Genomic DNA, 26,529 nt, shown 5'->3' with positions numbered 1-26,529 from the left:
TCCCGGACTGCTCAGACTTGCTGAACCCATCAACACCACCTCAAACCAATTCCTTTTCTCCCTTTTTCCAGGAAAATCTTTGAGTCAGGCCGCCCCCCCCAGCATGCCCATTATCTCCCAGTCAGAAACAAAGAACCCCCGGATAAACCAGCTCTCGGCCCGCTGGCAGCAGGTCTGGCTGCTGGCGCTGGAGCGGCAGCGGAAGCTCAACGATGCCCTGGACAGGCTGGAGGAGGTAACGGCCACCGGCTGCTCGGGGCAGGGAGTGGGGAGCAGTGCTGGGGGTTGAGAAGCATTTTAAATTAGTGCTGCCTCTTGAATTGCCCAGCTCTTGCAGACAGTTATTGCTGCCTTTTCTGAAAATGCCAAAAGAAAAAGAAAAAAATACTCCTGAAGTATTAAGGCTGAAAACTACCTTCTGTAATTAACTGCACATTAATGAACTGTTTTGTGCCCCTGCAGTCGGTATCTGTAGAGGTAATGACAGCCAGGCCTGCTTTACTCCTAGTAATTAGTTTAACAATTACTGTCTATATCTTTTCCAAACATCTAATGTAATTTTTGTTTTTATTTATGCTTAACAAAGCAGCTATGCCCAGAAGTGAGTGTTTTTGTTTTTTGTTGCTTTTGCTGTAGGTCAGTTCAGTTTATACGTATTAATGTTTTTTCTTTGTTGCTTTTAACTCCAAGAATGTTTAGAGAAAAAAAAAAAAAAAAAAAGCGCTAAAAATTGTTGCATTACCTTGCTGTGAGCTGCTTGAGCTGGTGGGGTTGTGGGAGTCCTGTTAAGGGGGGGGATAAAAAGGGTGTTAGTTTAAATTGGAGGGTGACTGGTTCGTCTGAGGCTGGTGGCAGAGCTGCAGGGCCAGGTTTTGCAGAGCTGAGATGTGCCCCAGGCACTGTCTTACCTGGAGGATGAGCAAGAAATCCCTCCTCAGCTCCTTAGATGGAAAGGGAGAGGGGAAACACGTGCCCAAAATGATGCCAACAATGAGTATTCCTCCTGGGCAGAGCCTGGCAAGTCGTTAGGCGAAATCCCGGGTGAGGAACCATCCCCAAACGCCCGAGCAGAGACGGGGGGTGTGTGTGTGTCTGTGTGCAAGTAGCTGATATCTCTGCGTATGTGTACGTACAGCAGCGTGGGGGATGCTGCATCCCGTGTCGATGATGCGCGGTCCCCGTGGTGGCTGTCGGCTACGCTGTGTGTCCTTCTGTTCTGGAAAGTCCATTGGAGTGGCCCCCTCGTTAACGGGGGTCGTCTGGATAAACCCAGATTAACCTTCCCGGGAGGGCGGGCGGTGCGGGGGCTGAGTGTTAATGCCAGGAGCTCGGGCAGGGGCTGACCTGAAGGCTGGGGTTTTAGGGTGCTGTAGGGCCAGGGGTGCTGCTCCTTTGGGGATTTCCCCCACTGACTCTCACGGGTTTCCTTCCAGTTGAAGGAATTTGCAAACTTCGACTTCGATGTCTGGCGGAAGAAGTATATGCGCTGGATGAACCACAAGAAATCCCGTGTCATGGATTTCTTCCGGCGCATCGACAAAGACCAAGACGGGAAGATCACCCGGCAGGAGTTTATCGACGGCATCCTGGCCTCTAGTAAGTCCCTCTCTGCCTGAAACGAGCTCGGCAAACGGCCACCTCAGTGTGACGAGAGGTCAACCCTGCTCGAGGACTGAGACGCAGCTCCGACATCTGATGAGTGAGGTCCCTGCATCAGTCACTCCTTTCTCTCTCTTTCCAGAATTCCCCACCACGAAGCTGGAGATGACGGCGGTGGCTGACATCTTTGACCGTGACGGCGACGGCTACATCGATTACTATGAGTTTGTGGCTGCTCTCCATCCCAACAAGGATGCCTACCGCCCCACCACTGACGCCGACAAGATCGAAGATGAGGTAAAGCACCAGAAGAGATGGGTGCTTGGGGGCGTTGGGGTGGTTCAGGCTGCGGGTTGGCAGTAGGGAGGACAAAAAAGAAGAAAAAAAAGGATTGTGGTGGTGCTGAGCCCAAAATATTTGGGTACTGCCAGTACCTACCATGTTTTTGAAGGAAAGGCTGCTTAGGGCTGTGCGTTATCCAAGCAGTGCCTTGTATTTGGGGGAGAATCCCAAAATCCTGGTCCCTTACCTGTGTTGTTGGTGATGGCAGGTCACCAGGCAAGTGGCCCAGTGCAAGTGTGCCAAGAGATTTCAAGTGGAGCAGATCGGCGAGAACAAATACCGGGTAAGGCTGAGGGGGCCAAACGCTGCCCCGGCGGCACAAATCCTGCTCCCCCTTCCCACTCATGGGGGGCTGATCACCGACGGGGTGCCCAGCCTGGCGCCGGGGGACCCCCCTGGGCTCCCCGGGGCGAGATGGAGACCTCGTCCTCCGGCTCCCGGCGGAGGTGGCTGGGCTGTGTTTGCCCAGCGTCATCCTCGGCCCCAGGGCGTTCCCCGAATCGGGAGAGCATAAAAGTGGCCCTGTTCTGGGGCCGCCGGCCCGCCGGCCCCGTGAAACGCTGCATTCACTCCGCCGGCAGCCGCCCTTGAAGTTTTGCTCGTGGATGAGTGTACCTTACGCCTGTGTTTTTCTTAGCTCGGTCCCGAAGAAGGGAGAATAATTTCCTTAAAGAATCTCTTTGTAACGAGCTCGCTGTTTATGTTTCAGATCGTTCACCGAGGTGAACTGGTGAAAGGAGCTGGCAGCAGAGCTGCCGCTTTCCTGCCCGCTGGTTTTGGGGCTGATGCTCTGGCTGGGAGGAGCCGAGCCGCAGCCCTCGCCCCCCCACCCCTGGCTGCACCAGCCCAGGCTCCCTGAGCTTCTACCCTACCCCCAAATAGCATGAACCCCACAGATTTCTAACTACCTGCAGTTAACAGTTTTCATGGTTATTGCACTGTTAATCCCATAAATGTTTTTCTTGTTTTTCTTTCCCCTCCTCTTCCTCTCGACTTTCCTCCCCCCCCCTCCCCATCCCCTCTCCCTCCACAACTCTTCTCTCTCCGTAGTTCTTCCTCGGCAATCAGGTACAGTTTGCCTTGCAATGCTGTCTCTCACCTCTTTTTTTTTTTTTTTTTAAAAAAAAAAACCACGTAGCTTTGTGTGCCTGTGATGCTGCTCTGTCCTTTGTTGCTGTGGGAGGATGTGATCTGTGAGCGCTGCTCAGCAGAGCCTGGTACAGGGGAGTGCCTGAGCTGGGAGGGCCGCCCCAAAAAAAAGACTGCACTGGGCAGAAAAAAGGGAAAAATTCCGTGGAAAAAGCAGGATTTGACAAAAATTGAGAGATTTTTCTCTCCGTGGCTACTTTCTCGGATACATTGGGGGTGTCAATGGCAACCAGTAGCAAATCATGGCCAGCCCGGGTGAAATCACGGGGGTACAACTACCTGCACGAGGGCTGTACCAGGCTCTGGGTGGGTTTGGATCGCGATCACGGTGGAATGAGAATGCCGAGTCCACCCCTTTAATCCCCTAGGTAACGATAACTAAACCCCCGTCCCCGCTACACCTACTGAGTAACTCCTAACCGGAGCAAGGCTCACAAAACCTGCATGTGTCCCCGCGACCCGGGCTGAGCGGGGCAGCGTGCATGAGTGCGGCTGGTTCGGGGGGCAGAGCTCTTATTTGATTTTATTTTTTAACGGGACTGAGGCATCACGTGCCGTTACGATGTGCCCTCTGCCCCCGCTCGAATAGAAAAGCATATTTTTCATGTGGAATGATGGTACCAAAAACATGCCCAAAAAGAAACAAACTTGGATGTCGGAAGTGGACGGAGCCAAGAGAGCTCTGGCTTTAATTTAGGCAGTGATTATAGAAACATTTTCAACAGCAACTGAAAAATAACGTACCTATGGCAGGGGAAATGAGAATTGACTTGTCCCTGGTGCAGAACTAGTACGTAGAGCCCGGAGAGAGGGAAGGCAGCTCCCCTGCCCTCTCCCTGCCCGCGGGCACCGTGGCCGTGCCGAACGCGGCTGTTCGCTGCTGCGCTGGGGCCAGCACGTTTTGGTAGGACCCCCCGAGCAGGGAGAGCCACCAGTGCACGGTCCAGGGTCCCATCTCCCTGCGGGCAGGAGGGTCAGAGATGCTGTTACCTCCTGCCCCTCCGCCTGCCACGACCCATCTCAGTGTGGCTTCGCACTCTCTGTTTTCATTTCATCTCTTGGGTTTTGCGTCCCAGGGAAAACATTGCTGCTTTTTTTTGCTTTTTTTTTTAATTCTTCTGAAGATGGTCTTGCTTTCAAAGGCTGGTTCCCCTGTTCTCTCATCACACCTGGATGCAGAGCTGCTACGTCCGAGCCAGGTTCCCGGTGTCCCGCACCGGCTCTGCCACCTGCCCGGTGCAGAGGGCAAGCAGGAGCCTGGACTTGGCTGTCCAGGAGATTTAGGGAGCTTTGAAAAAACAGACACATGCTTCTGATTCAGGGTGCATTTGTTTGATATAACAGGTGTTTAAAATCACTAATGAACATTGCAATCACTAATCAACATTGCTGCAGGATTCCTGCCTGGATTCCCATCACTCTGCACTCACCGAAACATCCTCACTGGGTGATCTCTGCGGCGGGGGCTTTCTGGCTGGTGGGGTCAAGTCTGAGGCTCAGTGAAATCCCTGGGCTTCAGACTTGATGATAAGAGGTTTCTGGCTCAGCGGTGACGCAGCACTGCTTGCCTTGCTGATTCACCGGCACTCAGGGATCTGAATCAGCCGGCTCTTTTCCACGTGGGCTGCACCAGGAGGGTGATGGCATTGCCAGCCTCTATTTCCTTCAAAATAAAAGAAAAAAATACAATTCTGGCCGATAAAACCCATCCAGAGACCAAATTCCAAAATCTTATTTGCTGCTCTAAAAAATTCTCTTCCCAGCTTTAAAACTAAAGCATTTGGATAGTTGCATCATCTTAAAACCGCGCAGCAGAAAAACTCCTGTAAACCGGTACCAGCCTGCGCTTATTCCAGAAGAACCTATCTGGAGAAAATTTAGAAGTATTCAATAGATTGCTAAAAGCATTTGGTGCAGCCTGCTGTGAGAAGGAGCCCAGTGTCCCTTGTTGTGTCCCCCTTGTCTGAACTGTTTCTCGGCTCCGCAGTTCGGCGATTCCCAGCAGCTGCGGCTGGTCCGTATCCTGCGGAGCACGGTCATGGTTCGCGTCGGTGGAGGATGGATGGCCCTGGATGAATTTTTAGTGAAGAATGATCCTTGCAGAGGTAAGGCTATTCCTGGGGTTTATACAACTGGTGTCTTCTCACCCAGTAAGGGGAGTTTGAGAACTTGGTCTGCTGCGACTTTGAATGACCAGATGGTACCAGAGAGGGTCTGAGTTATCCAAATAACAGGCGGGAGCTGGAGAAAACAGATCCAGAGCAAACCACAGGACTTAAAATCGTGAAATTTGGCAATACTGGATCAAGTCTCGCAGCGTTTAGCCAGGTGTCTTGGGAGGAGGAGAAGGACGGGTTGTGTTTCTTGTTTTTAAGAGCCCGGTGAGCGGAGCTGCGTTGCCGTGTTGGGGGTCTTGGCTTCCCTTTGAAGCGGTCGGTGCATACGTGTGGCTGTGGGTGATGCAGTGAGCTTTATAAAGGTGACCTGAAAGAATTCAAAAGGTTTAAAGCCAGGAGATGGTAAAATCCTGATCAGAGACACTCTGGGGAGAAGATGCTCTGGCCCAGGGTCTGTGAACCTGTGGTACTGCCACACAGGGCTGTGACCACGGGGCACTGGTGGTCCAGCTCATCCTAGTGAATAAGGAGACATTTCTCCTGTCACTTTGAACCACTTGATTTCTCTCTGATGTATTTCTAATACAAGTTTTCTCAGCTCATTTATTGTCTTTGGAGCAGTGGCATAAGGAACTAATTTGGAAACCCTGAGGTGTGCAGTACCAGGCACCATAAATACCTGTTTGCAGCGAGAGGTGCTGCTGGTGCTGGGTCTTCTAGTGGCTTAAATTAACTTTCTTCCCCCGGCTCTGCCCGTGAGGGTGGAATGTGGCCCCCCTTCTTTTTTCCAGATTACCACGTGTCAGATTAGAGTTGTAAAAGGGGGTGCATTTGGACATCGTTGTCCGTGGGGCTGTTCAGGGCTGGGCTGGGTTCTTTAGGGGATTTTGTGCACCACATCCTGCTGGAAGTGTGTCAATAAGGGTCACCTTACACAAGTGTGTCCCGGGGATTGACCAGCCCAGCAGTGAAAGAAAAAAGACGTTTCAGTTCAGCATTTAAACAGGAAAATTCAAGTGCAAGAAGCTCCTGGATGAACTGAGCTTAAGGAAGACGCAGCAGCACATTAGAAGGGAAGAACCACCCAAATCTTGCTGGAGCTCGTTTGGTGGGACTCGTTTGGGAGGGATGGTTGGGCTAACGCAGGCTGGGGTCACATACCGTGGGCGCAGAGAACTGGAGTCGCCTCCTTTCCAGAACCTTCTGTCTTGAGGTTTTATCGTGGTCAGAGCTGGGGGCTGGAAGCGACGCTCCGCTGCGACGGGCCGAGAGCCGTGACCGGGGGACAGAGAAGGATTAGCAAGGGGGCTGGCCAGGAATGAAGTGCATCAGGGCTGTGTGTTTTGGAGAGCTTAGGTCTGTGCTCCATATGTCCCTGTCTCACTGGGGTCTCCGAGATGTTAATTGCTTCGGATCTGGCTTCTTCAAGCTGCCGCCTAACCATTCCTTGCTCCTGCTGTCCCACGGCTGTTGCTGAAAGCAGCACGATTTACAGCGTGTACCGCTCGCTCCGGGGAAGCTCCAAGCTTTTCCTGCTCCTCCGGCCTCCCCCGTTCACGCTTTGCAGCAGATGTTTTACAGCGCTGACATCGAGGTTATTTCCATCCCTTGCTTATCTAGCATGGTGCTTCCCTTCTGCAATTGCTTTCTTGGCTTTCTGGTCCATAATGCATCGACTCTAAAATTGCTCCCGTGTCCCGTAAGGCTCGGTGCGTGCCCTTGCTCTCTCTTCGAACACCGTGAGCATGAAACACACGTCAGCTGGCCCCGGAGCTGAAGTCCACAGACTTTCTCCCTGCTTGGTTGCCTCTTTCTTGTCGAAGAGAGACCCTCCAGCTCTTTGAGGCGTTTCAATGAAAATTTTAAAGTTGGCTTTTAGTGGTGGTCACTTTTCTCTCACCTCTTCCCAAAAATTGGTGAAGAGCTGCCCGGAGCTGTGAGAGAGCAGAATCTCAACCCTTCAAAGCTGCTCTTACTATTTTTAAGCCATGTTAAAGGTGACATTGGCCACTGTTGTAACGTGGTGTGTTTAAAGACCATCAGGATGCTTTCCCTGAGACACAAGAGAATAACAGAGCATCCAGTATGAATTCATGGCCCTCAGGCAGCTCTTAATCGGCCAGTTTCTCCAAGAGCTGATCCATGGCAGGAGGTGGTTAGGGCAGAGCGGGGAGATGGGCTTGGGGAGGCATCAGGAGGACACGTGCTCCGACCCCTGGAGCCTCCTGAGCCCTGGTAACAATGTTGGATTCGTGCAAACCTCAGGTCTCCTCTCCTTTGTCCCCTTCCAGCACGAGGACGGACCAACCTTGAACTCCGAGAGAAATTCATCTTGCCAGAAGGGGCCTCCCAGGGAATGACGCCATTCCGATCGCGAGGCCGAAGATCCAAACCATCCTCCCGAGCAGCCTCCCCGACGCGATCCAGTTCCAGCGCCAGCCAGAGCAACCACAGCTGCGCCTCCATGCCATCCTCTCCCGCAACTCCGGCCAGCGGAGCCAAGGTGGGGTTCGCGCGTGGCACCTTCCTCCCTCCTCTCCTTTAGAAACCAGTGGCCTCCAAACCCTCCCAGCGAGATCAGGAGCTGCAGGTGTATGGAGGAGGAGGAGGAAGGTTGGGGCTTGGGGGCTTGATGGTTACTGTGGTCTCTAGATGATGTTCATGGTGTCTGCAGGGAGAACCCCCTGTCCCTGCGGGATGGGTGGGGTGGAATGCTGCAGGACAGGTTTTCAGCCCAAGCGTGGACGCTCGTGGCTCCTCAGGAGGGTCCCCGGCGCTGGTCGTGCAGCCGAAGGCTCCTGGTCCCCAAGGCAGGGCCGGGCCGCAGCCTGGCAGGAAGAAACCATCGCCCATCGTCTCTCCCACCACATCATTCACCCATGCATGTTTTATTTCATCATCTGTTTGGGTTTTTAACCTTTATTTTAATCTATATATTTCCTGTTTGGTTCTCGTTTCGGTTTAGTACCGTTTTCCCCCCATTCCAAATACTTTTCCATTTCTTTTTTTTTTTTTTTTTACTTACTCCCACCTCTCCCCCCTCCCCCCCCCCCCCCTTGGATTTTCCATTTCACAGACTCCACATCACTTCTCTCGATGTTATGACAAACCCTGGTTGATAAACAGTAAAGCGGGCACCCCCCTGAGGGGATTCGATTATTCCGACTTCCAGCTCTCGAGCGCCGAGGTAGAGTATGGTCTCGCAGCCCCGAGGACCTGCTGACAGGCCGGAGTGCCGCTGGCACGGAGAAGTTCCTGCTCCCCTGCCTGTTTTAACGCTTTCCTTGTGGTAGAGCAGCGCTTGTTAGCACCGCTAACGCTCGGACTGTTAGCGTTTTTCATGGGTTTCTAACTCGGATTAAATAAAACATAAAGCCCAACGGCTTGCAGCTCACATTCACCTGCTTTCAGACCGCGAGAGCGACGTTTATCCTCTTGTGCTTTAAAAAAAAAAAAATTTTCCAAGCTTTAAGAGCTTAAGCATGGGAAAGCAGCTGTGTTTGGCTTTCAAAAAATTAAAATCCAGCAGCCGAGTTGAGACTTGAAAATCAGCTACAGCGCATGCACAGTAACCACATCGCCTTCGTTTTTATGAAGCGCTTGTTTTTATCACTGTGTTGAAGCACGTCTGGTGTGTCCGGCACTGTCACCAGCTTGATGCTCCCAGGAGGATGAATTCGGGATGAGACTTGATCTCCCTAAAGTTTCAGCCTCCCTGTGGACTTTTCCTGACCTTGTGAATCGGTGATGAGAAATCCTGGGTAGATCTCGGTGATTCACTGGCAAGATAACTGCGTCTTGCTTGGCGGCGCTTTCACGCAGAAAAGGAATTATTTTTAAATCATCAGAAGGTCAGGAGCACTTCCCCGGTTGCTCTAAATTGCCTGCTTGCTGCTGTTAACATGTTTATAAAATAGGATCAAGGAGGAGAATCGAAATCTCTGATGGTGGACGTGGTACCTTCGCACTCACGTGTTAATGGATTTGAATTCCTGCGGTGCCCGAAGGGGAGCCCGCTGCTCAGCCGCCCCTCTCCCACCCTCCTCTTCCCCACTGCAGCTCCAGTTTCATGACATTTCAAGATTTCCCAGTTTCCCAAAAATCACAAAATTGCAGGGGATGGAGGGAAACCTCCCCAGCTGTTGCTTTAACACTCATTGGGAAAAGCCCTCTGGTATTAACGTACGTCTGTCCGGGGATGCAGCTGTGCTGGAGCCGTCCCTGCAGCGATGTCCCCCCAAGCCCCGGGGGACAGGGGACACCCTGCAGCGCTGCCCCAAACGCAAGAGCTTTGGTTGGTGTCCAGAAGCTGGAGCTGCCCTTTCCAGCTGGATCCAGGTGCCCTCGCCCTGCCGGCACCTTCCCCTTCGCTTTCCTCCGCAGCGGCGGGAGCAGAGCTGCCTGTTGTGCCGCTTTCCCTGCGTTTGCAACATCTTAAAGGTCAGGAAAAGCACCGTTTCAGGATGCGAGCGCAGCTGATTCGCTGTGGTTTGTGTCCCTGTTTGTCGCTGGTGCCTTGCTCTTAAAATTTGTCTGCCCTTGGGTGCGTGGACCCCCCCGGGGCACCGGGGTGACGTCCCTCCTCGCAGAGTCACCCTGCGCTGATGCCTCCCTCCAGCGGGATGCGTTTCTCAAGACACCATGTTGCATTTGACCTTCCAAAATGGTCCTGAGCTGCTTAAATGCTAAAATACCCATTTTTGCAAGATTTCGTGTTCTCTTTGTGGAGCTTTTGAACCCAGATGATGCTGTCCTCTGGCTGGATAGCAGCTTTGCTCTTATTTTTTTTCCCAACAACCAGCTGTGCATCAGCCCGCAGCGCACAAACTGCCGTTGCCCTCCAAATTTTCCGGATCCAAGCTTTTTTCTTTTTTATTAACCGCTGCTGAAACGACAGCTTGTGTTCTCCTTGACCATTAAGATGGGTGTTCCTTAAACGTCCAAATCTTTTTGCCGAGGTGCTGATCTCGGGCGTGATCTTGACCCGTTACAGCCCAGGTGACACCTGAAAGATGCTCTGTGTGTGCTTCCTCCCAAGGTGACCCCCTCGGCGGGCAGCAAGCTGAAGCGACCCACCTTCCACTCCAGCCGAACCTCCCTGGCTGGGGACACCAGTAACAGCTCCTCACCTGTCTCTACAGGTGCCAAAACCAGTCGGGCAGGTAAGTTAGGTGTAAAAACAAAAAAACTCCTGCCGCTGCTCTTCCTACTTAAATTGGCAGAGAAAATAATATTTCGGGAGCCCGCAGTGAGTGGGGGAGGCCGATGGCCACCGCTGTGTCCTGCCTGGGAGAGGAGGACGCTGCTGCTTCGTTAAAAGCTCAGAAATGAAACAGTTCTGGTGCTGAACCCCCCGATTGAGAGGTACTGGGGGGGTGGTTGAAAGCAGCTGCAGCGGTGCTGGGGATTTGGGTGCCGGTCGGTCCGGGGATGGAGAGGCATCCTCCTCCTCCTCCTCAGCCTGCTCACGGCTCCCTCGGCTCTCCTTGCAGATCCTAAAAAAACAGCCAGTCGTCCCACCAGCCGCGCCGGGAGCCGCACGGGGAGCCGGGCCAGCAGCCGGCGGGGAAGCGACGCCTCCGATTTTGACCTTCTGGAAACGCAGTCGGCGTGCTCGGACACTTCGGAGAGCAGCGTGGCCGGCGGGCAGGGCGGCTCGCGCCGGGGGATGGCCAAACCCTCCAAAATCCCAACCATGTCCAAGAAAACAACCACTGCCACCCCAAAAACTCCAGGCCCTAAAAGATAATACTGTACCCACGCCCTCCTGAAAGAAAGAAAATACAACCTGTGTCCAATTTTTAACCCTGCTACGTACATTGGATGTATATTTATTCTAAATGGGAGAAACTATATTGTTAAAAGTGTAAAAGAAAGTTGTGTTATGAAGCTGCCTTATTTGGTTTTTTTTGTTTTGGGTTTTTTTTTTTTTTCCTTTTTTGTAAGTTACTATTTTCATGTGAATATTTATGTAGATAAAAATTGCCTCTCGGTGACCCCTGTTTGGAGAGGGGCCTGGAAAACTGAAATGTGGGAGAGAAAGAAAAAAAAGAAAAAAAAAAACGAAAAAGAAAAAAAAAAAAAAAGAGGAAGCAAAAAAAGGTCAAGATGTGAAAGTGTAAAGAAAAACTAAAATATAAATAGGATTTCTGCGCGGTGCAGGGTGTGAACCTGCTTTATCTTTTAGGATTGTTTCCTAAATGCATCTTTATAAACTTAACTTGCTGTCTCAGCAAGGTAAATTATATTTAAAAACAAAGACCTGAATCCTACAGTGTTCAAGGAACTCTCTTTTTGTAAATCACAGATACCTCAACCAGAGAAACATGAGGTGAGGGGACTTGGGGCTTATGTTTCCATTTTTTTAAAGCTATGTGGTTTTACCTGAAGAAAGCGGAGTTTGACTTAATAAAATTTGCACACACTACAGCAAAGGTCATGACAATTGCTGTCTCGAAAATACTGTCCCGACAACTTCGTTTGTAAAGAGCAAAGCGATGGGGAGGGGTTTGGGGAGGGGGTTCACGCTGAAGCTGGCCGGAGGAGAGCACGCTGGTAAGATTGCAGGTCTGGATCACTCAGATACATCCCTTAGCGGTGGTGGGGCCGACAAATTAGAGGATTCTTCTGGATTGATGGCCTAAGAGACCAAGGTGTTCCCTACAGAATCACTATTTATCTGCATCTCTTTTTCCTATTTATTATTGAACTGGTCATTCCACTTCCAACCAGGCTGAGATTGATGTGACCTCTGCTCCTAGAAGAAATCTGGACTTACACGCACAGTTGCTTGTCCTTGAAATGAGTCTCACCAGCACACTTGCTACGAGTCCTGTCTCGCTTTTGTACGCTACTTTTTCTTTGTAATAAAATCAAACTGACCAAGTGACCAGGAGACGGGCCGGGGGAGTGGGACTCTCCAGAGCTCCTGTATTTATTAAATATTGTTCCTCTCCGGCTCTGACCGTGTTGCTGTGTGATTCTCTCAATTGGTTTAAATTGAGGCAAAACTGAAGCTCTACCAATGAATTGTTTAAAAACCAGACACATTTTTGTATTAAAATTGCTTGCGGTAATAAACAATCTTGCCTCCTACTTTATTCCACAGTGTTAGCTTTTTAAGTCTGAGAGCCGGAGCTGTTTATCCCGTGCGAGGAGGCGACGGCTGCGCCAGCCCCGGGGTGTCTGCACCCGGGTTTCCTTGCAGAACTGGAGCAGGGAACCACCAGCCCCACAATTAAAAGGCCCAGGTGGGTGGGTGGGTGCTGGCGAGGGTGCTGGGTGGTGTGGGTACCCACCGCTGGAGTGGGTGCCCGCCGGTGAGGATGCCGACCGATGAGGGTGGGTGTTGGTGAGGTGGGTGCTCGGTGAGGTCAGTGTCTGGGGGTGGGTGCACAGGGTGAGCACCCATTGGGGGGGGGTGCCTGTAGGGATGGGTGCTTGCTGAAATGGGTGTCTGTGAGGGTGGATGCACAGGTTGGGTGTCTGTGGTTTTGGGTGGCCATGGGGGTGGGTGCCCATGGGTGAGGGTGAGCATCCATAGGGGTGAGTGCCCATGGATTTGGGTGTCAATGGGGGTGAGTATCCATAGGGATGGGTGTTCCTGGATTTGGGTGCCCACGGGGGTGAGCATCCCTAGGGATGGGTGTTAATGTGGGTACCCATGGGTCTGGGTGCCCACAAGGGTGAACATCCATAGGGGTGGGTGTTCCTGGATTTGGGTGCCCATGAGGGTGAGCATCTGTATGGGTGGGTGCCCACAGGTTTGGGTGTCAATGGGGGTGAGTATCCATAGAGGTGGGTGCCCATGGGTTTGGGTGCCCACAAGAGTGAGCATCCATAGGGATGGGTGCCTGTGGGTTTGGGTGTTCGTGGGTTTGGGTGCCCACGAGGGTGAGCATCCCTAGGGGTGGGTGTCCAAGGGTTTGGGTGCTCACAAAGGTGAGCATCTGTAGGGGTGGGTGCCTGTGGTTTGGGTGTCAGTGGGGGTGAGTATCCATAAGGGGGGTGTTCACGGGTCTGGGTGTCAATAGGGGTGGGTGCCCACGGGGATGAGCATCCAAACTTCGGGTGCTCATAAGGCTGAGCATCCCTAGGGGTGGGTGCCCGTGGGTTTGGGTGTCAGTGGGGGGTGTATGTCCGTGGGTCTGGATGCCCACAGGGGTGCGCACCCCCAGGGGAGGCTCCCGCGGGGCGGGGAGGGCCGGGGCGTCCCGGAGCCGTGGCCGGGGCGGTGCCGCCGGCGTGGACCGTCCCTTTCCCTCGCCCCGCCGGGGCGGGCCGGGGCCGGGGCCGGGACCGTGCCCGTGCCCGGGGCCGTACCGCACCGCACCGGGCTGGGGGGGGTGGGGGGGGGGGGTGGGGGGGGTGGGAGGGGGGGGCGCGGCCCGGGCGGCGGCGGCGGTGCCATGGGGCCGGGGCGCGGGGCGGCGGCGGGCCGGGGTCCGTGGCGGGCCCTGGCGCTGCTCTGGGCGGCCGCGGTGCTTTGGCAGCTGGGCAACGGCAGCGTCCTCCGCCGCCGCCTCCACGCCGCCGGTTTCCTCCAGCGGCGGCTGAGCGGCGGCGAGCGGCGGGACGTGCAGCGGGAGATCCTGGCCGTGCTGGGGCTGCCCGGCCGGCCGCGGCCCCGGGCCCCCGCCCGCACCCCCGCCGCCGCCGCGCCGCTCTTCATGCTGGATCTCTACCACGCCGTGGCCGGTGAGGAGGAGGCGGAGGAGGAGGAGGAGGAGGCGGCGGTGTCGCGGCCGGTGCTTACCGGGCTCAGCACCCAGAGCCCGCCGCCCGGCAGCGTCGTCAGCCGCGCCGACACCGTCGTCAGTCTCGTCAACATGGGTGAGAGCGGCACCGGGGGGCACCGGGGCGTGCGGGGACATCGGGGGGCACCGGGGAGTGCGGGGGCATCGGGGGCACTGGAAACACCGGAGCCTGCCGGGGCACCGGGGGGACCGGGGCGCACCGGAGGGACCGGAGCTTCCCGGGACGCTGGAAGCACCGGAGCCTGCCGGGACACCGGGGGATCGGGGCTTGCGGGGAGACCGGGGCGCATCGGAGGGACCGGAGCCTCCCGGGGCGTGCGGAGGGACCGGAGCCTGCGGAGGCACCGGGCGGACTGGGACGCGCGGGCAGGATCTAGGCGACTTGGGCAGGACCGGGGCTCACCGGAGACACCGGAGCAAGAGGGGGGACCGGGACACACGGGCAGGATCCAAACGGCTTGGGCAGGACCGGGAGGACCGGAGCTTACCAGGGCGCACGGGCAGGACCGGAACCTGCGGGGGTCACCGGGGGGACCGGAGCGCACGGGCAGGACCGGGGGCCGAGCTCCGGGTCGTCACCCACAGCACCGGGGAGGCATCGGGGAAGCACCGGGGAGCACCGGGGAGCACCGGGCAGGCACCGGGGGAGCACCGGGGAGCAGCACACGGAGCCCCCGCTGCCAGCTCAGCCCGGGCCACTGAACTGACCCCGACCCAAACCTGGACCTTGGCCCGGACTCTGGCCGCGGACTGTAGCTGTTGTACCGACAGCTCCGAGCATCCCCCAGTCCCGGGTGCTTTCTCCGTGCTCCCCTGTTGAGAAAAGCCTCTTTTGCCCAGAGCTGAAATTAATAACCGCGGGAGGGGACGCGGTGGCCCTGGGGCTGCACCCTGGGTGCTGGGAGAGAGCCGCTGCGGGCCCTGGCAGGGCCTCGGCACAAAACTCAGCTCCGCTTCAAAAAGTGACGATGGAGACGGGGGGAGTCGTGCAGCGAGGGTGGGCTGAGGGCTGGGACCAAGCTGGGACAACTGGGCAAGCTTGTCCCCGAGTTGCAATAAACGGGGCTGCTTCCCCCAAATTCTCCAAGGGAGGCTGGGAAGCACCGTGGGATGAGACGGGCTCGTCCCGCTCCAGGGAGCTGCGTCGCCCACCCTGCACTCCCCGTTTCGGTGGGCAGACGTGACCTGGTTGCGGAGCGAGCGGGGCAGGACAGCGGCTCTCTCGTGCCAGCAGCAGGGTGGACCGAATTACCCGCGGTGGGACACTGAATCACGGTTCAAAATAAAATCCTCAAGGTTGCTAATTATTGCTGGAATCCCGTCCAGCTGGTTACTGAGCAATGCCAGGCTCCAGCCACCGTCCTATTTCCAGGCGGTTGCGTGAGCGGCAGCGAAAGCAGAGCTATTTCCAGCCAGCATCAGCGGGGCCACAAGCACTCGGGGTGCGAGGGGTCCCCCCCAAAATGCGCAGGCACTGGGGTGGCCTGAACCCAGCGGGATGCACAGACCAGGCGTTTGGATACGCAGCTTTTCCCTGCCTCTGCTCACTGCTTTAAGGGGTGTTCGGGTGTCCCTCTCCAGGCTGAGCACAAAGCTTTTGGGGAGCATCTGTGCCAAGGCTGGGGGTGTTCGTAGGCACGGACCAGCGTCCTGGCCCGTGAGCCACAGATAGGGCTGGTGTCTCGGGCTTGGGGATGCCTCTTCAGAGCAGGGCTGGATTTGGCTGCTGCGCCTCGCTGCCAAAGGAGAGCACCACCTCCCCTGTACCCCTCCAGGCCCTGCACGGGGTCCCCCACAACCAGTGCTCTGAAAATGGGGAGAAACCCTCCCCAGGGATCCCGGGCAGGGAGGCAACCTGCACCCTCGGGAGGAGGGATGGGTGAGCGAGGGCTCTGACGGCGTCTCCTGAGTCCTCTCCATCCTTTCCTGCATCCCCTCTGCCACATGTGGGTGTAAAGAGGCCAGGGAGCTCCCTGGGACAGATCCTGCTGCTCTGGGTGGTGCTCAGGGGTGCCCAGGGGAGCAGGCACCCAGCACCCATCTACATTGAGGATGTGGGGGCTCAGCATCCCAGGGAAGCCGGGACCAAGGGAGGCGACACTGAGGCACCAAATCCCAGCTCCCCTCAACACTCAACACAAAAGCACCAAAAAGTGCTTTAAAATGGCCAGGTTTGATGAGAGCCGAGGGTGGGATGTTTGGGGGGGCTGGGGGAGCCTCCTGGGAGGGGTCGGTGCTGGCGCAGGGGTGCTGGTGCCGCTCCCCTTCCCGGTGCTCCTGGAGCAGCCGGGAAAGTTGGGGAGCACAGTTCCAGCCTTCAATTTGAATGGCTTTGATTTCTGCGGCTTCGTCAGCCCCTTCATGTTAATTAAATAAATTTTTGTGGGAGAAGGCTAACTTTCATTTGCATGCATAATTTGCTGCACAATTACCCTGATGGGGCATGCAAATGGGGTAAGTCGGTGCTCCATTGGGCACTTGGACCTCGTTGCTCGCAGCCACCCCACGTAGGGCTGTGTGAGCCGGGCCGGAGCGCGGCTCCCAACGGCACACCTTTTTCCTGGGAAGGGGGAATGACAAACCTCCCCGGCGCACAAACACGTCCTGGTTTGGGCGGGCAGAGCACCCTGCCTGCCTGCTGGCCTGGGCAAGTGTTGGGGCCGGAGGCCACGAGGGCCTCCAGGCCGTGGGTGGCCACTGGGCACCTTCAGTTGGGTTTGGTGATGATGGATCCACCCATCCCGTCCTGCTCGCTGCCTCTCGGCACGAAGATAAAACATTTCATATAAACCTGACCCGTGCTATTTCTGTGCTGAAGGAGTCAGGTGGGTTGTATTTTTAAGCCTGGGGTAAGGATGGGCTTTGAGATTTCTTCTCGGCCGGGGCTGAGCCACCAGCTGTGAGTCACGGTTACGCACAGGGTATAATCACGGAGCAGAGAGGTTTGTAACGGGAAGGTGAGGAGGAAGCTCGCAGAGCTGCAGCGTGCCCGAGCCCCCCGTCACCGCTCGTCGGCACCACAACACACTCGTCCTCCCTTTCCCTCGCCAGCATCTGCCGCTGCCCCGGGATGTGGCCGAACCCCCCCTGCGGCCCGTCTGGATGAAGCCGTGGGGCAGCTCTGCCCATGGCCTGACATCTTTCTGGCAAGCCCTGGCTTCACCGGGTGTGCTTCCCAGGGAGCGCAGGGGGAGGAAGGCAGCGCACCTTTGCGAAAAGGGCTGCAGTGCCCTGGGTGCTGCGAGGAGCCATCGCGCGGGGTGGGAGCTCACGGCAACCTCTTTAATTTAGCCAGGGAGTTGGGGTGTGCTGCTCCGCTCCCCGCACTGGCCTCGGTGGCCAGGCAGGTGCTCTGTCAGCAGCAGGCTCAGGATTTTCCCACGCTTGACTTCATTTTGCAGCCGTTTGCACCTCCGGGTGTCCATGGTGGGTCTGCCAGAGAGGGCGAGAGACACAAGGGAGGTGTGGCGGAGCGGGACGAGCCCGTGCAGAGGTGTGGGTGCTCTGTATGCACCCACCGTGCGTGTTTGCAATGGGGAAAGCTTCGCGAAGAAAAGCCCCTGCGACTCTCAGCTGGCTGTTTGCAGGGCTGGGGCAGCAGGGGAGGATGCAAGTTGGGGGCCAAGCAGCCACATGCAGCCAGGCTGGGGGTGCCCAGTGCTGAGCCCCGTGTCCTGCAGGTTCATCTCAGGAGGATGGAGGAAGCGCTCGTGAGACAAAGTGGGAGCCTGGCAGAGGCTCGGCTGCATTTCACAGCACTGCGGATAACTCCTAAATCTCTCCCCACTTCAGAAAGCCGCCGGAACTTATTTTTTTCCTGCTTGCAAGTAAAGGATAGCATCTTCCCTGCATCTCCTTTAAACCTATTTTAGGATTCAGAGCACTTGATGTGGTTGAATATCCTGGCATTTCCTTTTAATTTAGTGTCTGAAATGATCATGGGGACCATTGGGAGCAGCCAGGACCAGTAATTATGACTGATGCACAGTTTATAGAAACAGAGAAAGTTTACAATGAAAAAGTGCAGCTAAAAATAACCTGGGGAGCAGGACGAAGGGCAGGCGGCCCCGTCGCCCCATCTCTGGGACGAGATCTGGAGCACGCAGGGGCTGGGGCACACGGCAGGGCTCAGCCCAGCTGGAGCCAGGGCTTGCACGGCCCCACAGCCATTTATGTATGTATATAATTTTTTTTTTAATTATTTTTTTGGAGTGGTGGGAGTACACGGCATAGTCGTGGCATTCAGCTTTGGGGAAAGATGCAGCAGCTCTTAGGGGTGAGACAGTAAATGCCAAAGGAGGGGGCAAAGAGACCAAAGAGCTTGGGTTGGGTTTTTTTAGTGTGTCTCATCCACAATCCGGATAATCCGCCCACAGATAATTGAGGGTTGGTGGTGCGGCTGAGTCAACCCGCCTCGAATCAATAGCAGCTTCCCAGGCGCGACGGGCTCGCAGCCGGGGAGGGCCCATCGCCCGCGCACCCCCATCACCAGCAGCATTTGAGCACCCCCTTTTCTGCCTGGCCAAAGGGCGCCGAGTGCTTTCGGGATGCGACACGCGCTCCCTCGCTGCGCGGTCGTCATTTTGCAGCTGTTTATAATTTTGCCAGAAACCAGGGCGATGTGGAACCTCCTCCAGCCTGCTGATCGTCACCCCGGGGTGCTGTTTGCTGAACTGCCGTGCAGCCAGTCCCACCCCCATCGCCCGCCTCTGCCCCACTAACCCCGTGTTGGCACTGGAGAGGATGCTTCACCCTTGGTCCTGTCCTTCCAAGGGGGTTCCTTCTTCTGCTCCACAAAATGGGGGAGAAAGCAGGGATTCCTGCTAGTCTCTCACCTCAAATACTAGGCAGCTGGATATTAAGTCTGGATCATTTGGTTCGTCAAGGTGCAGATCTAATTGTGGTCCCATTTAGCCTTTCTCATTCCTGACCGGGTACTCCTGGGTGTCCCCACAAGCCCACCCCCCTCTGCCTTCAGCTTCGGACTCCTCCATCACCTCCACAGCACATAGATTGGAAGATTCATAACAAACTGCTTCTTTAGCAAAGGTTTTCACCCTTTTCCAGGGCCAAAAATCACCCTGGGGTCTTTTTTCTGTGTTGCTGGGTCCCTGTGACCTCCTTGGCTCTGCCACAAAACTCCCCTCTGCCCTTCCCTGGCTGAAGGTCCACCCGTAGCTTCGTTTTGTTGAAGACACGATGATTTCTGAGCTCGTGTTTAGTCTGGTTGGGTCTCGCCTGATGCCGGGGAGCAAAGGGGTGACCCATGAAATACCCAGGTGACCAAAAAAACCCAAGGGGACGCTGTTTTGTACCTTGGTCACTGCTGGATCGACTGCAGGACCTCCCACGGGGGGTTTATGAGTGATTAGAAAAAAAGAGGTGATTCCTCTGGTTGTGTTTTGGGGGGATTTAAGGATTTTGCAAGAGCCATGAGGCATCGGTGGCTTCAGCAGCATCTTTGATGGCCCTGGAGTGTTAAACCATCAGTGATGGGTTGGTAGAAGAAATGGAAAAGCACAAAAGAGCCCAAGGGGCTGGAGCGGGGTTGGGGGGCTGGTGTGTGTCCCCCAAGGGGGTGCATCGGCCAGATCCAGCTCCCGGCAGCATCCTCCTGCCCACAGCTGGCCGCCGGCCGGGCGGCCTCTCCACGGGAGCAGGAAGCGCTCTCCGCATCCGCCCCTGCCCGCCTGGCCCCGGGCTTTTTTTATAACATAACTTGTGGTGAGCCCAGTAGCTGGAGGGAATGTGGGGTTTTAAAAAAGAAAAAAAAAAAGGGAAAAAAAAAAAAAAAAAAAGAAGGCAAAAAAAAGACCTGCAGATGCATAATTAAAATCTCAACATTCGGTTTGGAGGGGTGCGCCGTGCTGCTCCCCCCATATAAACAGGGATGGCAACTTTATGGTGTATTGAATTTGGAATGTGTTTCCCCCCAGAATGGGTTAAAAATTGCATTTAAAACGTGCTTTTTTAGTTATTTAATTATTTGTTTGGTTTATTTTAAAAAGTAAGCGCTGGGTCAGATTTGTTACATTGCTTTTGTGCCTGAAGCAGGAGGAGCTTTAATCACTTTAATTATATTCAGTCATGGCAGCTTGGAAGATTTTTAAAGAACAATTTGAAGAAAATAATTACATATTAGAGAAACTGTGTGGGGCTGCATTACTGTAAAGACAGTGTTTTTTTCTTTATGGACTTAAAAAAATTAATCACCAGATTTTTCCTTTCCTAACATGTTCTGGATTTCTGCAGAAAGTAGGTATTGTCAGAGGAAAGCGAGGTTTTATTTTTGCAGAGTGGTGACCTGACAATCCCCCCCACCTCAGTCTTGCATAGGCTGAAAATCTTTAATTTCAGCAGCCCAAAGCCTGTGGGTGAGGGGACCTGTGACTCCCAGCGATGGTCCCAGCAAGCCCTGGGCTGTCCAGATTTTGTCCCCCAAGCTCCTCCTGCCAGAAGAGCTTGCAAAATCCCCAATTCCTGCGCCAGACGGTCCCACTGATCCCAAAGCTCAGCTTTTTGGGTGGGTTTTTCACCGTTTGGAGAAGTGCAAAGGGATGCAGCCGCTAAACTGCAGCATGAGGGGCAGCCTCTCTGTGCTCCCACTGCAGCCAAGCCTTTGTGCTTTTTATTTTTTTTTTTTTAATTAATAGTAAAGAAAGAGCGCTGGAAGGCTGGTGGGTTTACAGCAAAATAAAGTCGGGGGGGATTGTGCAAAAACGGGGGAGGTGTGGCTAAAAATTAAAACTCTTAAGAGAGGAGAGATGGGAGTTTGCAGCAGCAGCCAAGAGCTCAGCGGAGTGAGGGGCCCGAAGCCAGTGGGGTTTGTCCCCAAATCGGGGGCAATTTGGGTCGGTGGGACTTGGCGGGGGGCTTCAGGCTTTGATCAGCTCATCGGGGTGGCTGGTGGTGCAGCAAAGGCCACGGCAGCCGCGCACAGCCCTCCCTGATCCCTTTGCCCCACAGTTGAGCAGGACCGGGACATCTTCTCCCCGAAGCCGTACTGGAAGGAGTTCAGGTTCGACCTGACCCAGGTGCCCACGGGCGAGTCGGTGACGGCCGCCGAGTTTCGCATCTACAAGGCGCGGGGTGTAACTCGCCACGCCAACAACACCCTCCATGTCAGCATCTACGAGATCGCCGCCGAGCACTCCAACAGGTGATGGGGATGGGGATGGGGGTGGAGACAGGGGGCAATGAGGATGGGGATGGGGTTGGAGATTGTGGGGATGGGAATGAGGATGAGGATGGGGATGAGGATGAAGATATGGGGATGAGGATGAAGATATGGGGATGGGAATGAAGATATGGGGATGAGGATGAAGATATGGGGATGAGGATGAAGATATGGGGATGGGAATGAAGGTCATGGGGATGAGGATGAATATATGGGGATGAGGATGAAGATATGGGGATGGGAATGAAGGTCATGGGGATGAAGATGGGGATGGGGCCCCCCGTAAGCACCAGCCCCAGCACTTTCCCCTCCCACCACCATGCAAACGCCGAGGGAAGCAGCACCGCCGCAGCGGCTGTTCCCACGCTTTCCCACCGGGCAATGCCACACCTCACTTTTCGGCCGGGGCTGGGAGGATGCTTTTCCCAGGGCAGCTGCCAGGGTGTCACTATTATGTCCGGCACAGCCAGAGGCACGAGGAGCCACCATCCTGACCCTGCTGTGCCAGGACCTGTACAGACACAAGCACCGAGGAGTCATTTCCCTGAATTATCGCTGGTGCTGGTGCCCTTTGGGTACTGTTACTCACCTGCTCATTTTTTTCCCCATTTCCACAGGGAGTCTGACCTGTTCCTGCTGGATGTCCAGGACCTGCGTGCCGGGACTGAGGGCTGGCTGGTGTTTGACGTCACGGCCGCCAGCAACCACTGGTTAGTGGATCGGAAATACAACCTGGGGCTGCGACTCTACGTGGAGACGGATGATGGTAAGCCTGCCTAACCTACCAGCAGCGTTTGGGGCCAAATCCCCAGGAACTGGAGTCGTCTTGGTGCCACCACGGGTGGGGTTCGTCTTGCTGCAATTTTAAATTTCCAGCTGTGATGGAGAATTGCAGGTGCCAGAAGTCAGTTGGGTTTGCAGGCAAGAAGCCTCCCAAAGGCATTCATGCTAATGGGGTTCCTGGTGTGGGCTGTAATAACCCCATTAGCACTTAATGAACTCCTTACCTGGAGGGATCCTCCTGTGTGTGTGCTGGAGGATTAACCCTCTTCTCACCACGGGATCAAATCTGCTCCAATGGTGCCTTTTGCATGTGCGCAGGCACGGTGCTGAGGGGCACAAAGAGCATCTCTGCTCCCACGGCGGGGAGGAAGCGTAGCCATGAATGCCCCATCCACCCCCTTCCCTCCCAGCACACCGAGCTTTCCTCCCCAGTGGCAAAAGGGGATAATCAGTCTCTTGGGTCTCACTTGGTTTTAATCCCTGACTGGCTCTATGTGACCATGGGACAGTGATGGCCGGGCAGGATGAGGCCGTACCACCCCTGCGAGCTGCCCATCACGCACCCTCCTGGTGGGCAACAGCAGAATGGGAGTGCCGGGGTGGGGGCAGCCACTTGGCATGCTGAAACCACAGCTCTCTGCTGCAAATTGCCTGTATTTTTTTTCTCTTTGCTTTAACCAAATGAGTTCATTCTGAGAGTAAACTGCTGCGTGGTCCCGTCCCTGCAGGGCACAGTGTTGACCCGGGCTCGGCAGGGCTCTTGGGGCGCCGGGGACCCCGCTCCAAGCAGCCCTTCATGGTGACGTTTTTCCGGGCGAGCCCCGGCCCCACGCGCGTTACACGGGCGGCCAAGCCCCCGAGGAGGCGGCAGCCCAAGAAGACGAACGACCTCCCGCATCCAAACAAGCTGCCGGGAATTTTTGGTAAGAAAAAGAGCTTTGGCAAGAAGCCGTCCCTATGGAAAACACCGGGCTCTGCTGCCACCATGGTCAAGGGACCTTCTGTTAGTGCCTTGCCCTGTCAGAACTCCCAGTTTTGGCCCCAAGGGAAGCAGAGCAAAGCGCTCTGGGTTTTTAAGATTGGGGTTGTTTGCAGTTTGGGAGGTGCAGGGGGTCTGGGGCGAATGCCCTCATGGCAGTGGTGTTAGGTGGGGTTTTCAGAATACCTAAATATTGGACTTTTCGCATCCTTGCTCTTGGCTTTGAAGCCACCCTGGAAGGGCATCGCCCCAGGAGGGTGTCACGGCCCTGGGAAGCTGCTCAGGCAGGAGGGGAGCAGAAAGCCCCGGCTCTCCCAAACCCACTGAGCTTGGGAAACCCTCGAAGCCAATCCTCTGTGAGCAGAGCTGGGATTTAGCCCTTCCCAGGCTGAATCCCCTTGTCCTGATGTGGGAGCATTAACTTTCAGGCTGGTCTGAAGCTTCTTTTCCCTTTGTTCAACAACGGAGGCTTCTCTTCTCTTGTTCCTCTGGCCTAACCCTGAGTGTGCGGGTTCGGTCCCACCCTTGAGCGGGGATGGCTGCAGTGGGGGGAGCGGGATGCTGACACCACGGGGCTGATGCTGCCTGTCCCCTTCTCCCACAGACGATGTCCACGCCGCGGACGGGCGGCAGGTCTGCCGGCGCCACGAGCTCTACGTCAGCTTTCAGGACCTCGGCTGGCTGGTACTTGTCTACTGGGAGAAGTAAATGCAAAAAAAAAAAAAACCCAAAACAAAACCCATTGTCCTCCCCCCCCGGGCTCTCCCCAGCCTGGCTTCTCCTGCCCATAAAGCGATCTGCAGCCGTGCAGGGCAGCTGGGCGCGGGGAAGGCAAACATGAACTGCCACAACCCCAAACCCCACCAGTGACCCTGAACAACTCATGGCTCAGTCCGAAAAATCAACATAAACCCTTGCTGCTGGCACGGCCGCCCGGGGAGGAGCCGGCTGGGTTGTTTTTGCAGGTGGGGAATGGATGAAGGGGCACAGAAAGGGTGAAGCCCATGGTGTAACTGGTGGAAACCCTTTTTTTTTTTGCAGGACTGGGTGATCGCCCCGCAGGGGTACTCAGCCTACTACTGCGAGGGGGAGTGTGCCTTCCCGCTGGACTCCTGCATGAACGCCACCAACCATGCCATCCTGCAGTCCCTGGTCAGTGCAACGTGCGATGGCAGCCCCGGGGGGGGGACAGTGGGGGCCCTGCGGGAGCAGTCAGAGCCTGATGAAGAGATGGATTTGGGGCTGAGCATGTCTTGGTTTGAAAACATTTAGGTCAGAGGGTGCAGTTTAGCTCCAGCTCCCTCTAAAGCGCCGGAGGGTGCGTGCCCACCTGGATGGGTGCTGCCCTGTCCGCTGGTGGGGAAGGGCATCGCGTCACCCGTGCATCCTCCTCCTCACCAGCTGTGCGCAAGGGTTTGGTCCGAGGTCCCACGAAGCACCGCTGCAGCTCAGCATCCAAATGTTGGGCTCAGCATATTCCAAGCAGGAAGGCTTTAATGCCCCATTTTTCCCAAACCCACCCCACATCCCAGCCGGTGCTTTAATTTCTGGAATTTCCTGCCCTGTGAGTGTTTGATTTCCCAATGGCAGACTCACACCAGCTCTGGTGTTCGCGGTTAATTACAGGGAGCGCCGAGTCCTTGGCCGAGCCTTTGAAGGTGTCGCCTGGCGGGGTTTAATTTTTGCATTAACGAAGCTGCTAGAGGCCCCATCCGGGGCTGGGCATGATCCTGGCAGCAGTGGGGAGGGGTCCCCTTCCCCCTACACCCACCCATCAACCCTAAACCCAACACTCTTCCCGAAACGGAGCCGTTTGGGCAGGATGTGAATCACCTGGCGCCCGGATCCGGCCCTTCTGGGAAGCGCCGGGGCAAACGCAGCTGGGGAGCTGTGCCAGCCCCGGCCTGTGCTGCAAATAGCAGGGTTTGACAGCAAAAACACCGGACTTCCGAACTGGGAGAGCTCGGCTGCCCCTGCAATAAATTAATCGCACATGTCGGGTAAAGCCAGCAAGGGCTGAGTCTGTCCAGAGGCCTGTGAGCCTCCCAGCTCCTGCTGTACAGTGAATTACCGGGATAACGCGTGTCCGGAGCAGGGGATGAACCAGCCGAAGGACAGTTGTGTTCAGAGAGGTGTTGTGTAATTTTTAGTGCAGTGCGTTAAATTTGGGGCGGCACTGAGCCCTGAAGGAGAATCTCTATTGCAACAGCATCCAGCACCCCCCACCCACACAGGAATGAGACCCGCATTGCCCTGAGTTTTTTTTTTTAGCCGTTTGCCTATTTACAGTGAGAAAAGGGCCCAGAAATCCCAAATTAACGAAGGGGCTGCCTGGCCCACATGGTGCCACGAGCCCCGATCCAATATAAACTGCAACGAGGACTGCCCAGAGTTTAGAATAAATATTTTTGCAAAAAGCTGGAAATAATCTCCCCATTCACCCAGGCTTTTTGCAGTTAAGAGCTGGTTGATGCTTTTTCTTCTGCCCAGAGCCACGTTCACTGGTGCTCACAGGCTCCATCCATCCCCCAGGTCCACCTGATGAAGCCCGAGGCCGTGCCCAAGGCGTGCTGTGCCCCCACAAAGCTCAGCGCCACCTCCGTCCTCTACTACGACAGCAACAACAACGTCATCCTCAAGAAGCATCGCAACATGGTGGTGAAATCCTGTGGCTGCCACTGACGGCCGGGTCCCATCCCTGAACATCCCATCCCGTCCCCGCCAGAGCAATGTGACACTGGGTTTCTGCTGCGTGTGTGGAAGAGGAATTTCATGGGCTGCACCATAGCGAAGTCCATTAATAATAATAAATAGTAAGATTAAATCCCTCCCACCCCTTCCTAGAAGTGGATGTAAATAATATAAAACTTTTATTCTCTTACCACACTTAATGAGACACATACATATATACATATATATATATATAGGAAAGAGGATTTGTGGCTGGTTCCGTGTCTGTTTTGTTCGTGGCTGATGTGTTTTCCCCTCACGCTGCTGGCTCACAGGCTGCTGCAGTCTCCGGTGGAGGCAGTTTGGGCTGAAGGGTAATTAGGCCAAGGGAGGCGGCGTCCGAGTTGCTCTGGGGTTGTTTCTAGCCGTGTATGTCTAACTAACCCACCTCTACCCAGCGCTTTTAATTCCTTTAATGAAAACACCGTCAGCCAATTAAATAGCTGGCTGACTAACCCGCTCCTGTTTACTTAAAGTTCACAAAACTCAGCCAGTTGGAAAAAAAAAAAAAAATCTCCATATTGAGCTACAACTCTGTTATAAAATAAACGCCTAGTTTGGAAAGTAAACACGTAGTTTCTCTTGCTCTTTGTTTTTTAATAAATGTCACGGCACAGCAGTGCTCTGTTGGGCGGACGGGATTTCGCAATGAAAAAATACACAGGATCGGCTAAAATTGTACCTATTTGCTTGAAAACGAGCCCTGCCAAACTGTTGTGATGTGAATTTTAGGTCAGGCTGTGTCTCCCCAGCCAGGAGAGCGGCTGTGCTCACCGGTGGATGCTTCCTGTGGGCTCACAACGGGGCTGCGACCGCACCGGCCCCAGGCAGCTTCCCTGTGCTATTTGCACAATTAAGTTACTTATTTGCTGTGATTTTAAAAGGAAACGGCCTGGC

General features: G+C 55.1%; 2 protein-coding genes across 17 annotated transcripts in view; both read left to right on the top strand.

Moving 5' to 3' along the window:
* The window catches only part of LOC141954788 (microtubule-actin cross-linking factor 1-like), a 146,023-nt gene extending 133,721 nt beyond the window's left edge, over window positions 1–12,302 (top strand). For 9 of the 16 annotated variants that reach the window (XM_074894697.1, XM_074894692.1, XM_074894696.1 and 6 more), the window contains 10 exons: window positions 72–235; window positions 1,434–1,596; window positions 1,742–1,896; window positions 2,150–2,224; window positions 2,992–3,009; window positions 5,078–5,195; window positions 7,499–7,710; window positions 8,284–8,394; window positions 10,246–10,369; window positions 10,700–12,302. In XM_074894697.1, coding sequence (XP_074750798.1) covers window positions 72–235; window positions 1,434–1,596; window positions 1,742–1,896; window positions 2,150–2,224; window positions 2,992–3,009; window positions 5,078–5,195; window positions 7,499–7,710; window positions 8,284–8,394; window positions 10,246–10,369; window positions 10,700–10,956 — 1,397 coding nt within the window. In that variant the 3' untranslated portion in view covers window positions 10,957–12,302. The remainder of the gene's footprint in view (window positions 1–71; window positions 236–1,433; window positions 1,597–1,741; window positions 1,897–2,149; window positions 2,225–2,991; window positions 3,010–5,077; window positions 5,196–7,498; window positions 7,711–8,283; window positions 8,395–10,245; window positions 10,370–10,699) is intronic. The other 7 variants (XM_074894707.1, XM_074894695.1, XM_074894694.1 and 4 more) reach the window with 3 other exon arrangements.
* Window positions 12,303–13,615: 1,313 nt separating this feature from the next.
* Window positions 13,616–26,201, top strand: LOC141954626 (bone morphogenetic protein 8B-like). Its single transcript, XM_074894316.1, has 7 exons — window positions 13,616–14,039; window positions 20,930–21,122; window positions 21,758–21,906; window positions 22,652–22,846; window positions 23,507–23,586; window positions 23,944–24,054; window positions 25,435–26,201. Exons 1-7 carry the CDS (start codon window positions 13,616–13,618, stop codon window positions 25,582–25,584), a joined length of 1,302 nt encoding a protein of 433 aa, XP_074750417.1. The 3' UTR covers window positions 25,585–26,201.
* Window positions 26,202–26,529: the final 328 nt, after the last annotated feature.

The sequence above is a fragment of the Strix uralensis genome, chromosome 25 (genome assembly GCF_047716275.1).
Source record: "Strix uralensis isolate ZFMK-TIS-50842 chromosome 25, bStrUra1, whole genome shotgun sequence".
NCBI classification, from domain to species: domain Eukaryota; kingdom Metazoa; phylum Chordata; class Aves; order Strigiformes; family Strigidae; genus Strix; species Strix uralensis.
This window is presented reverse-complemented; position numbering and strand designations above follow the sequence as displayed.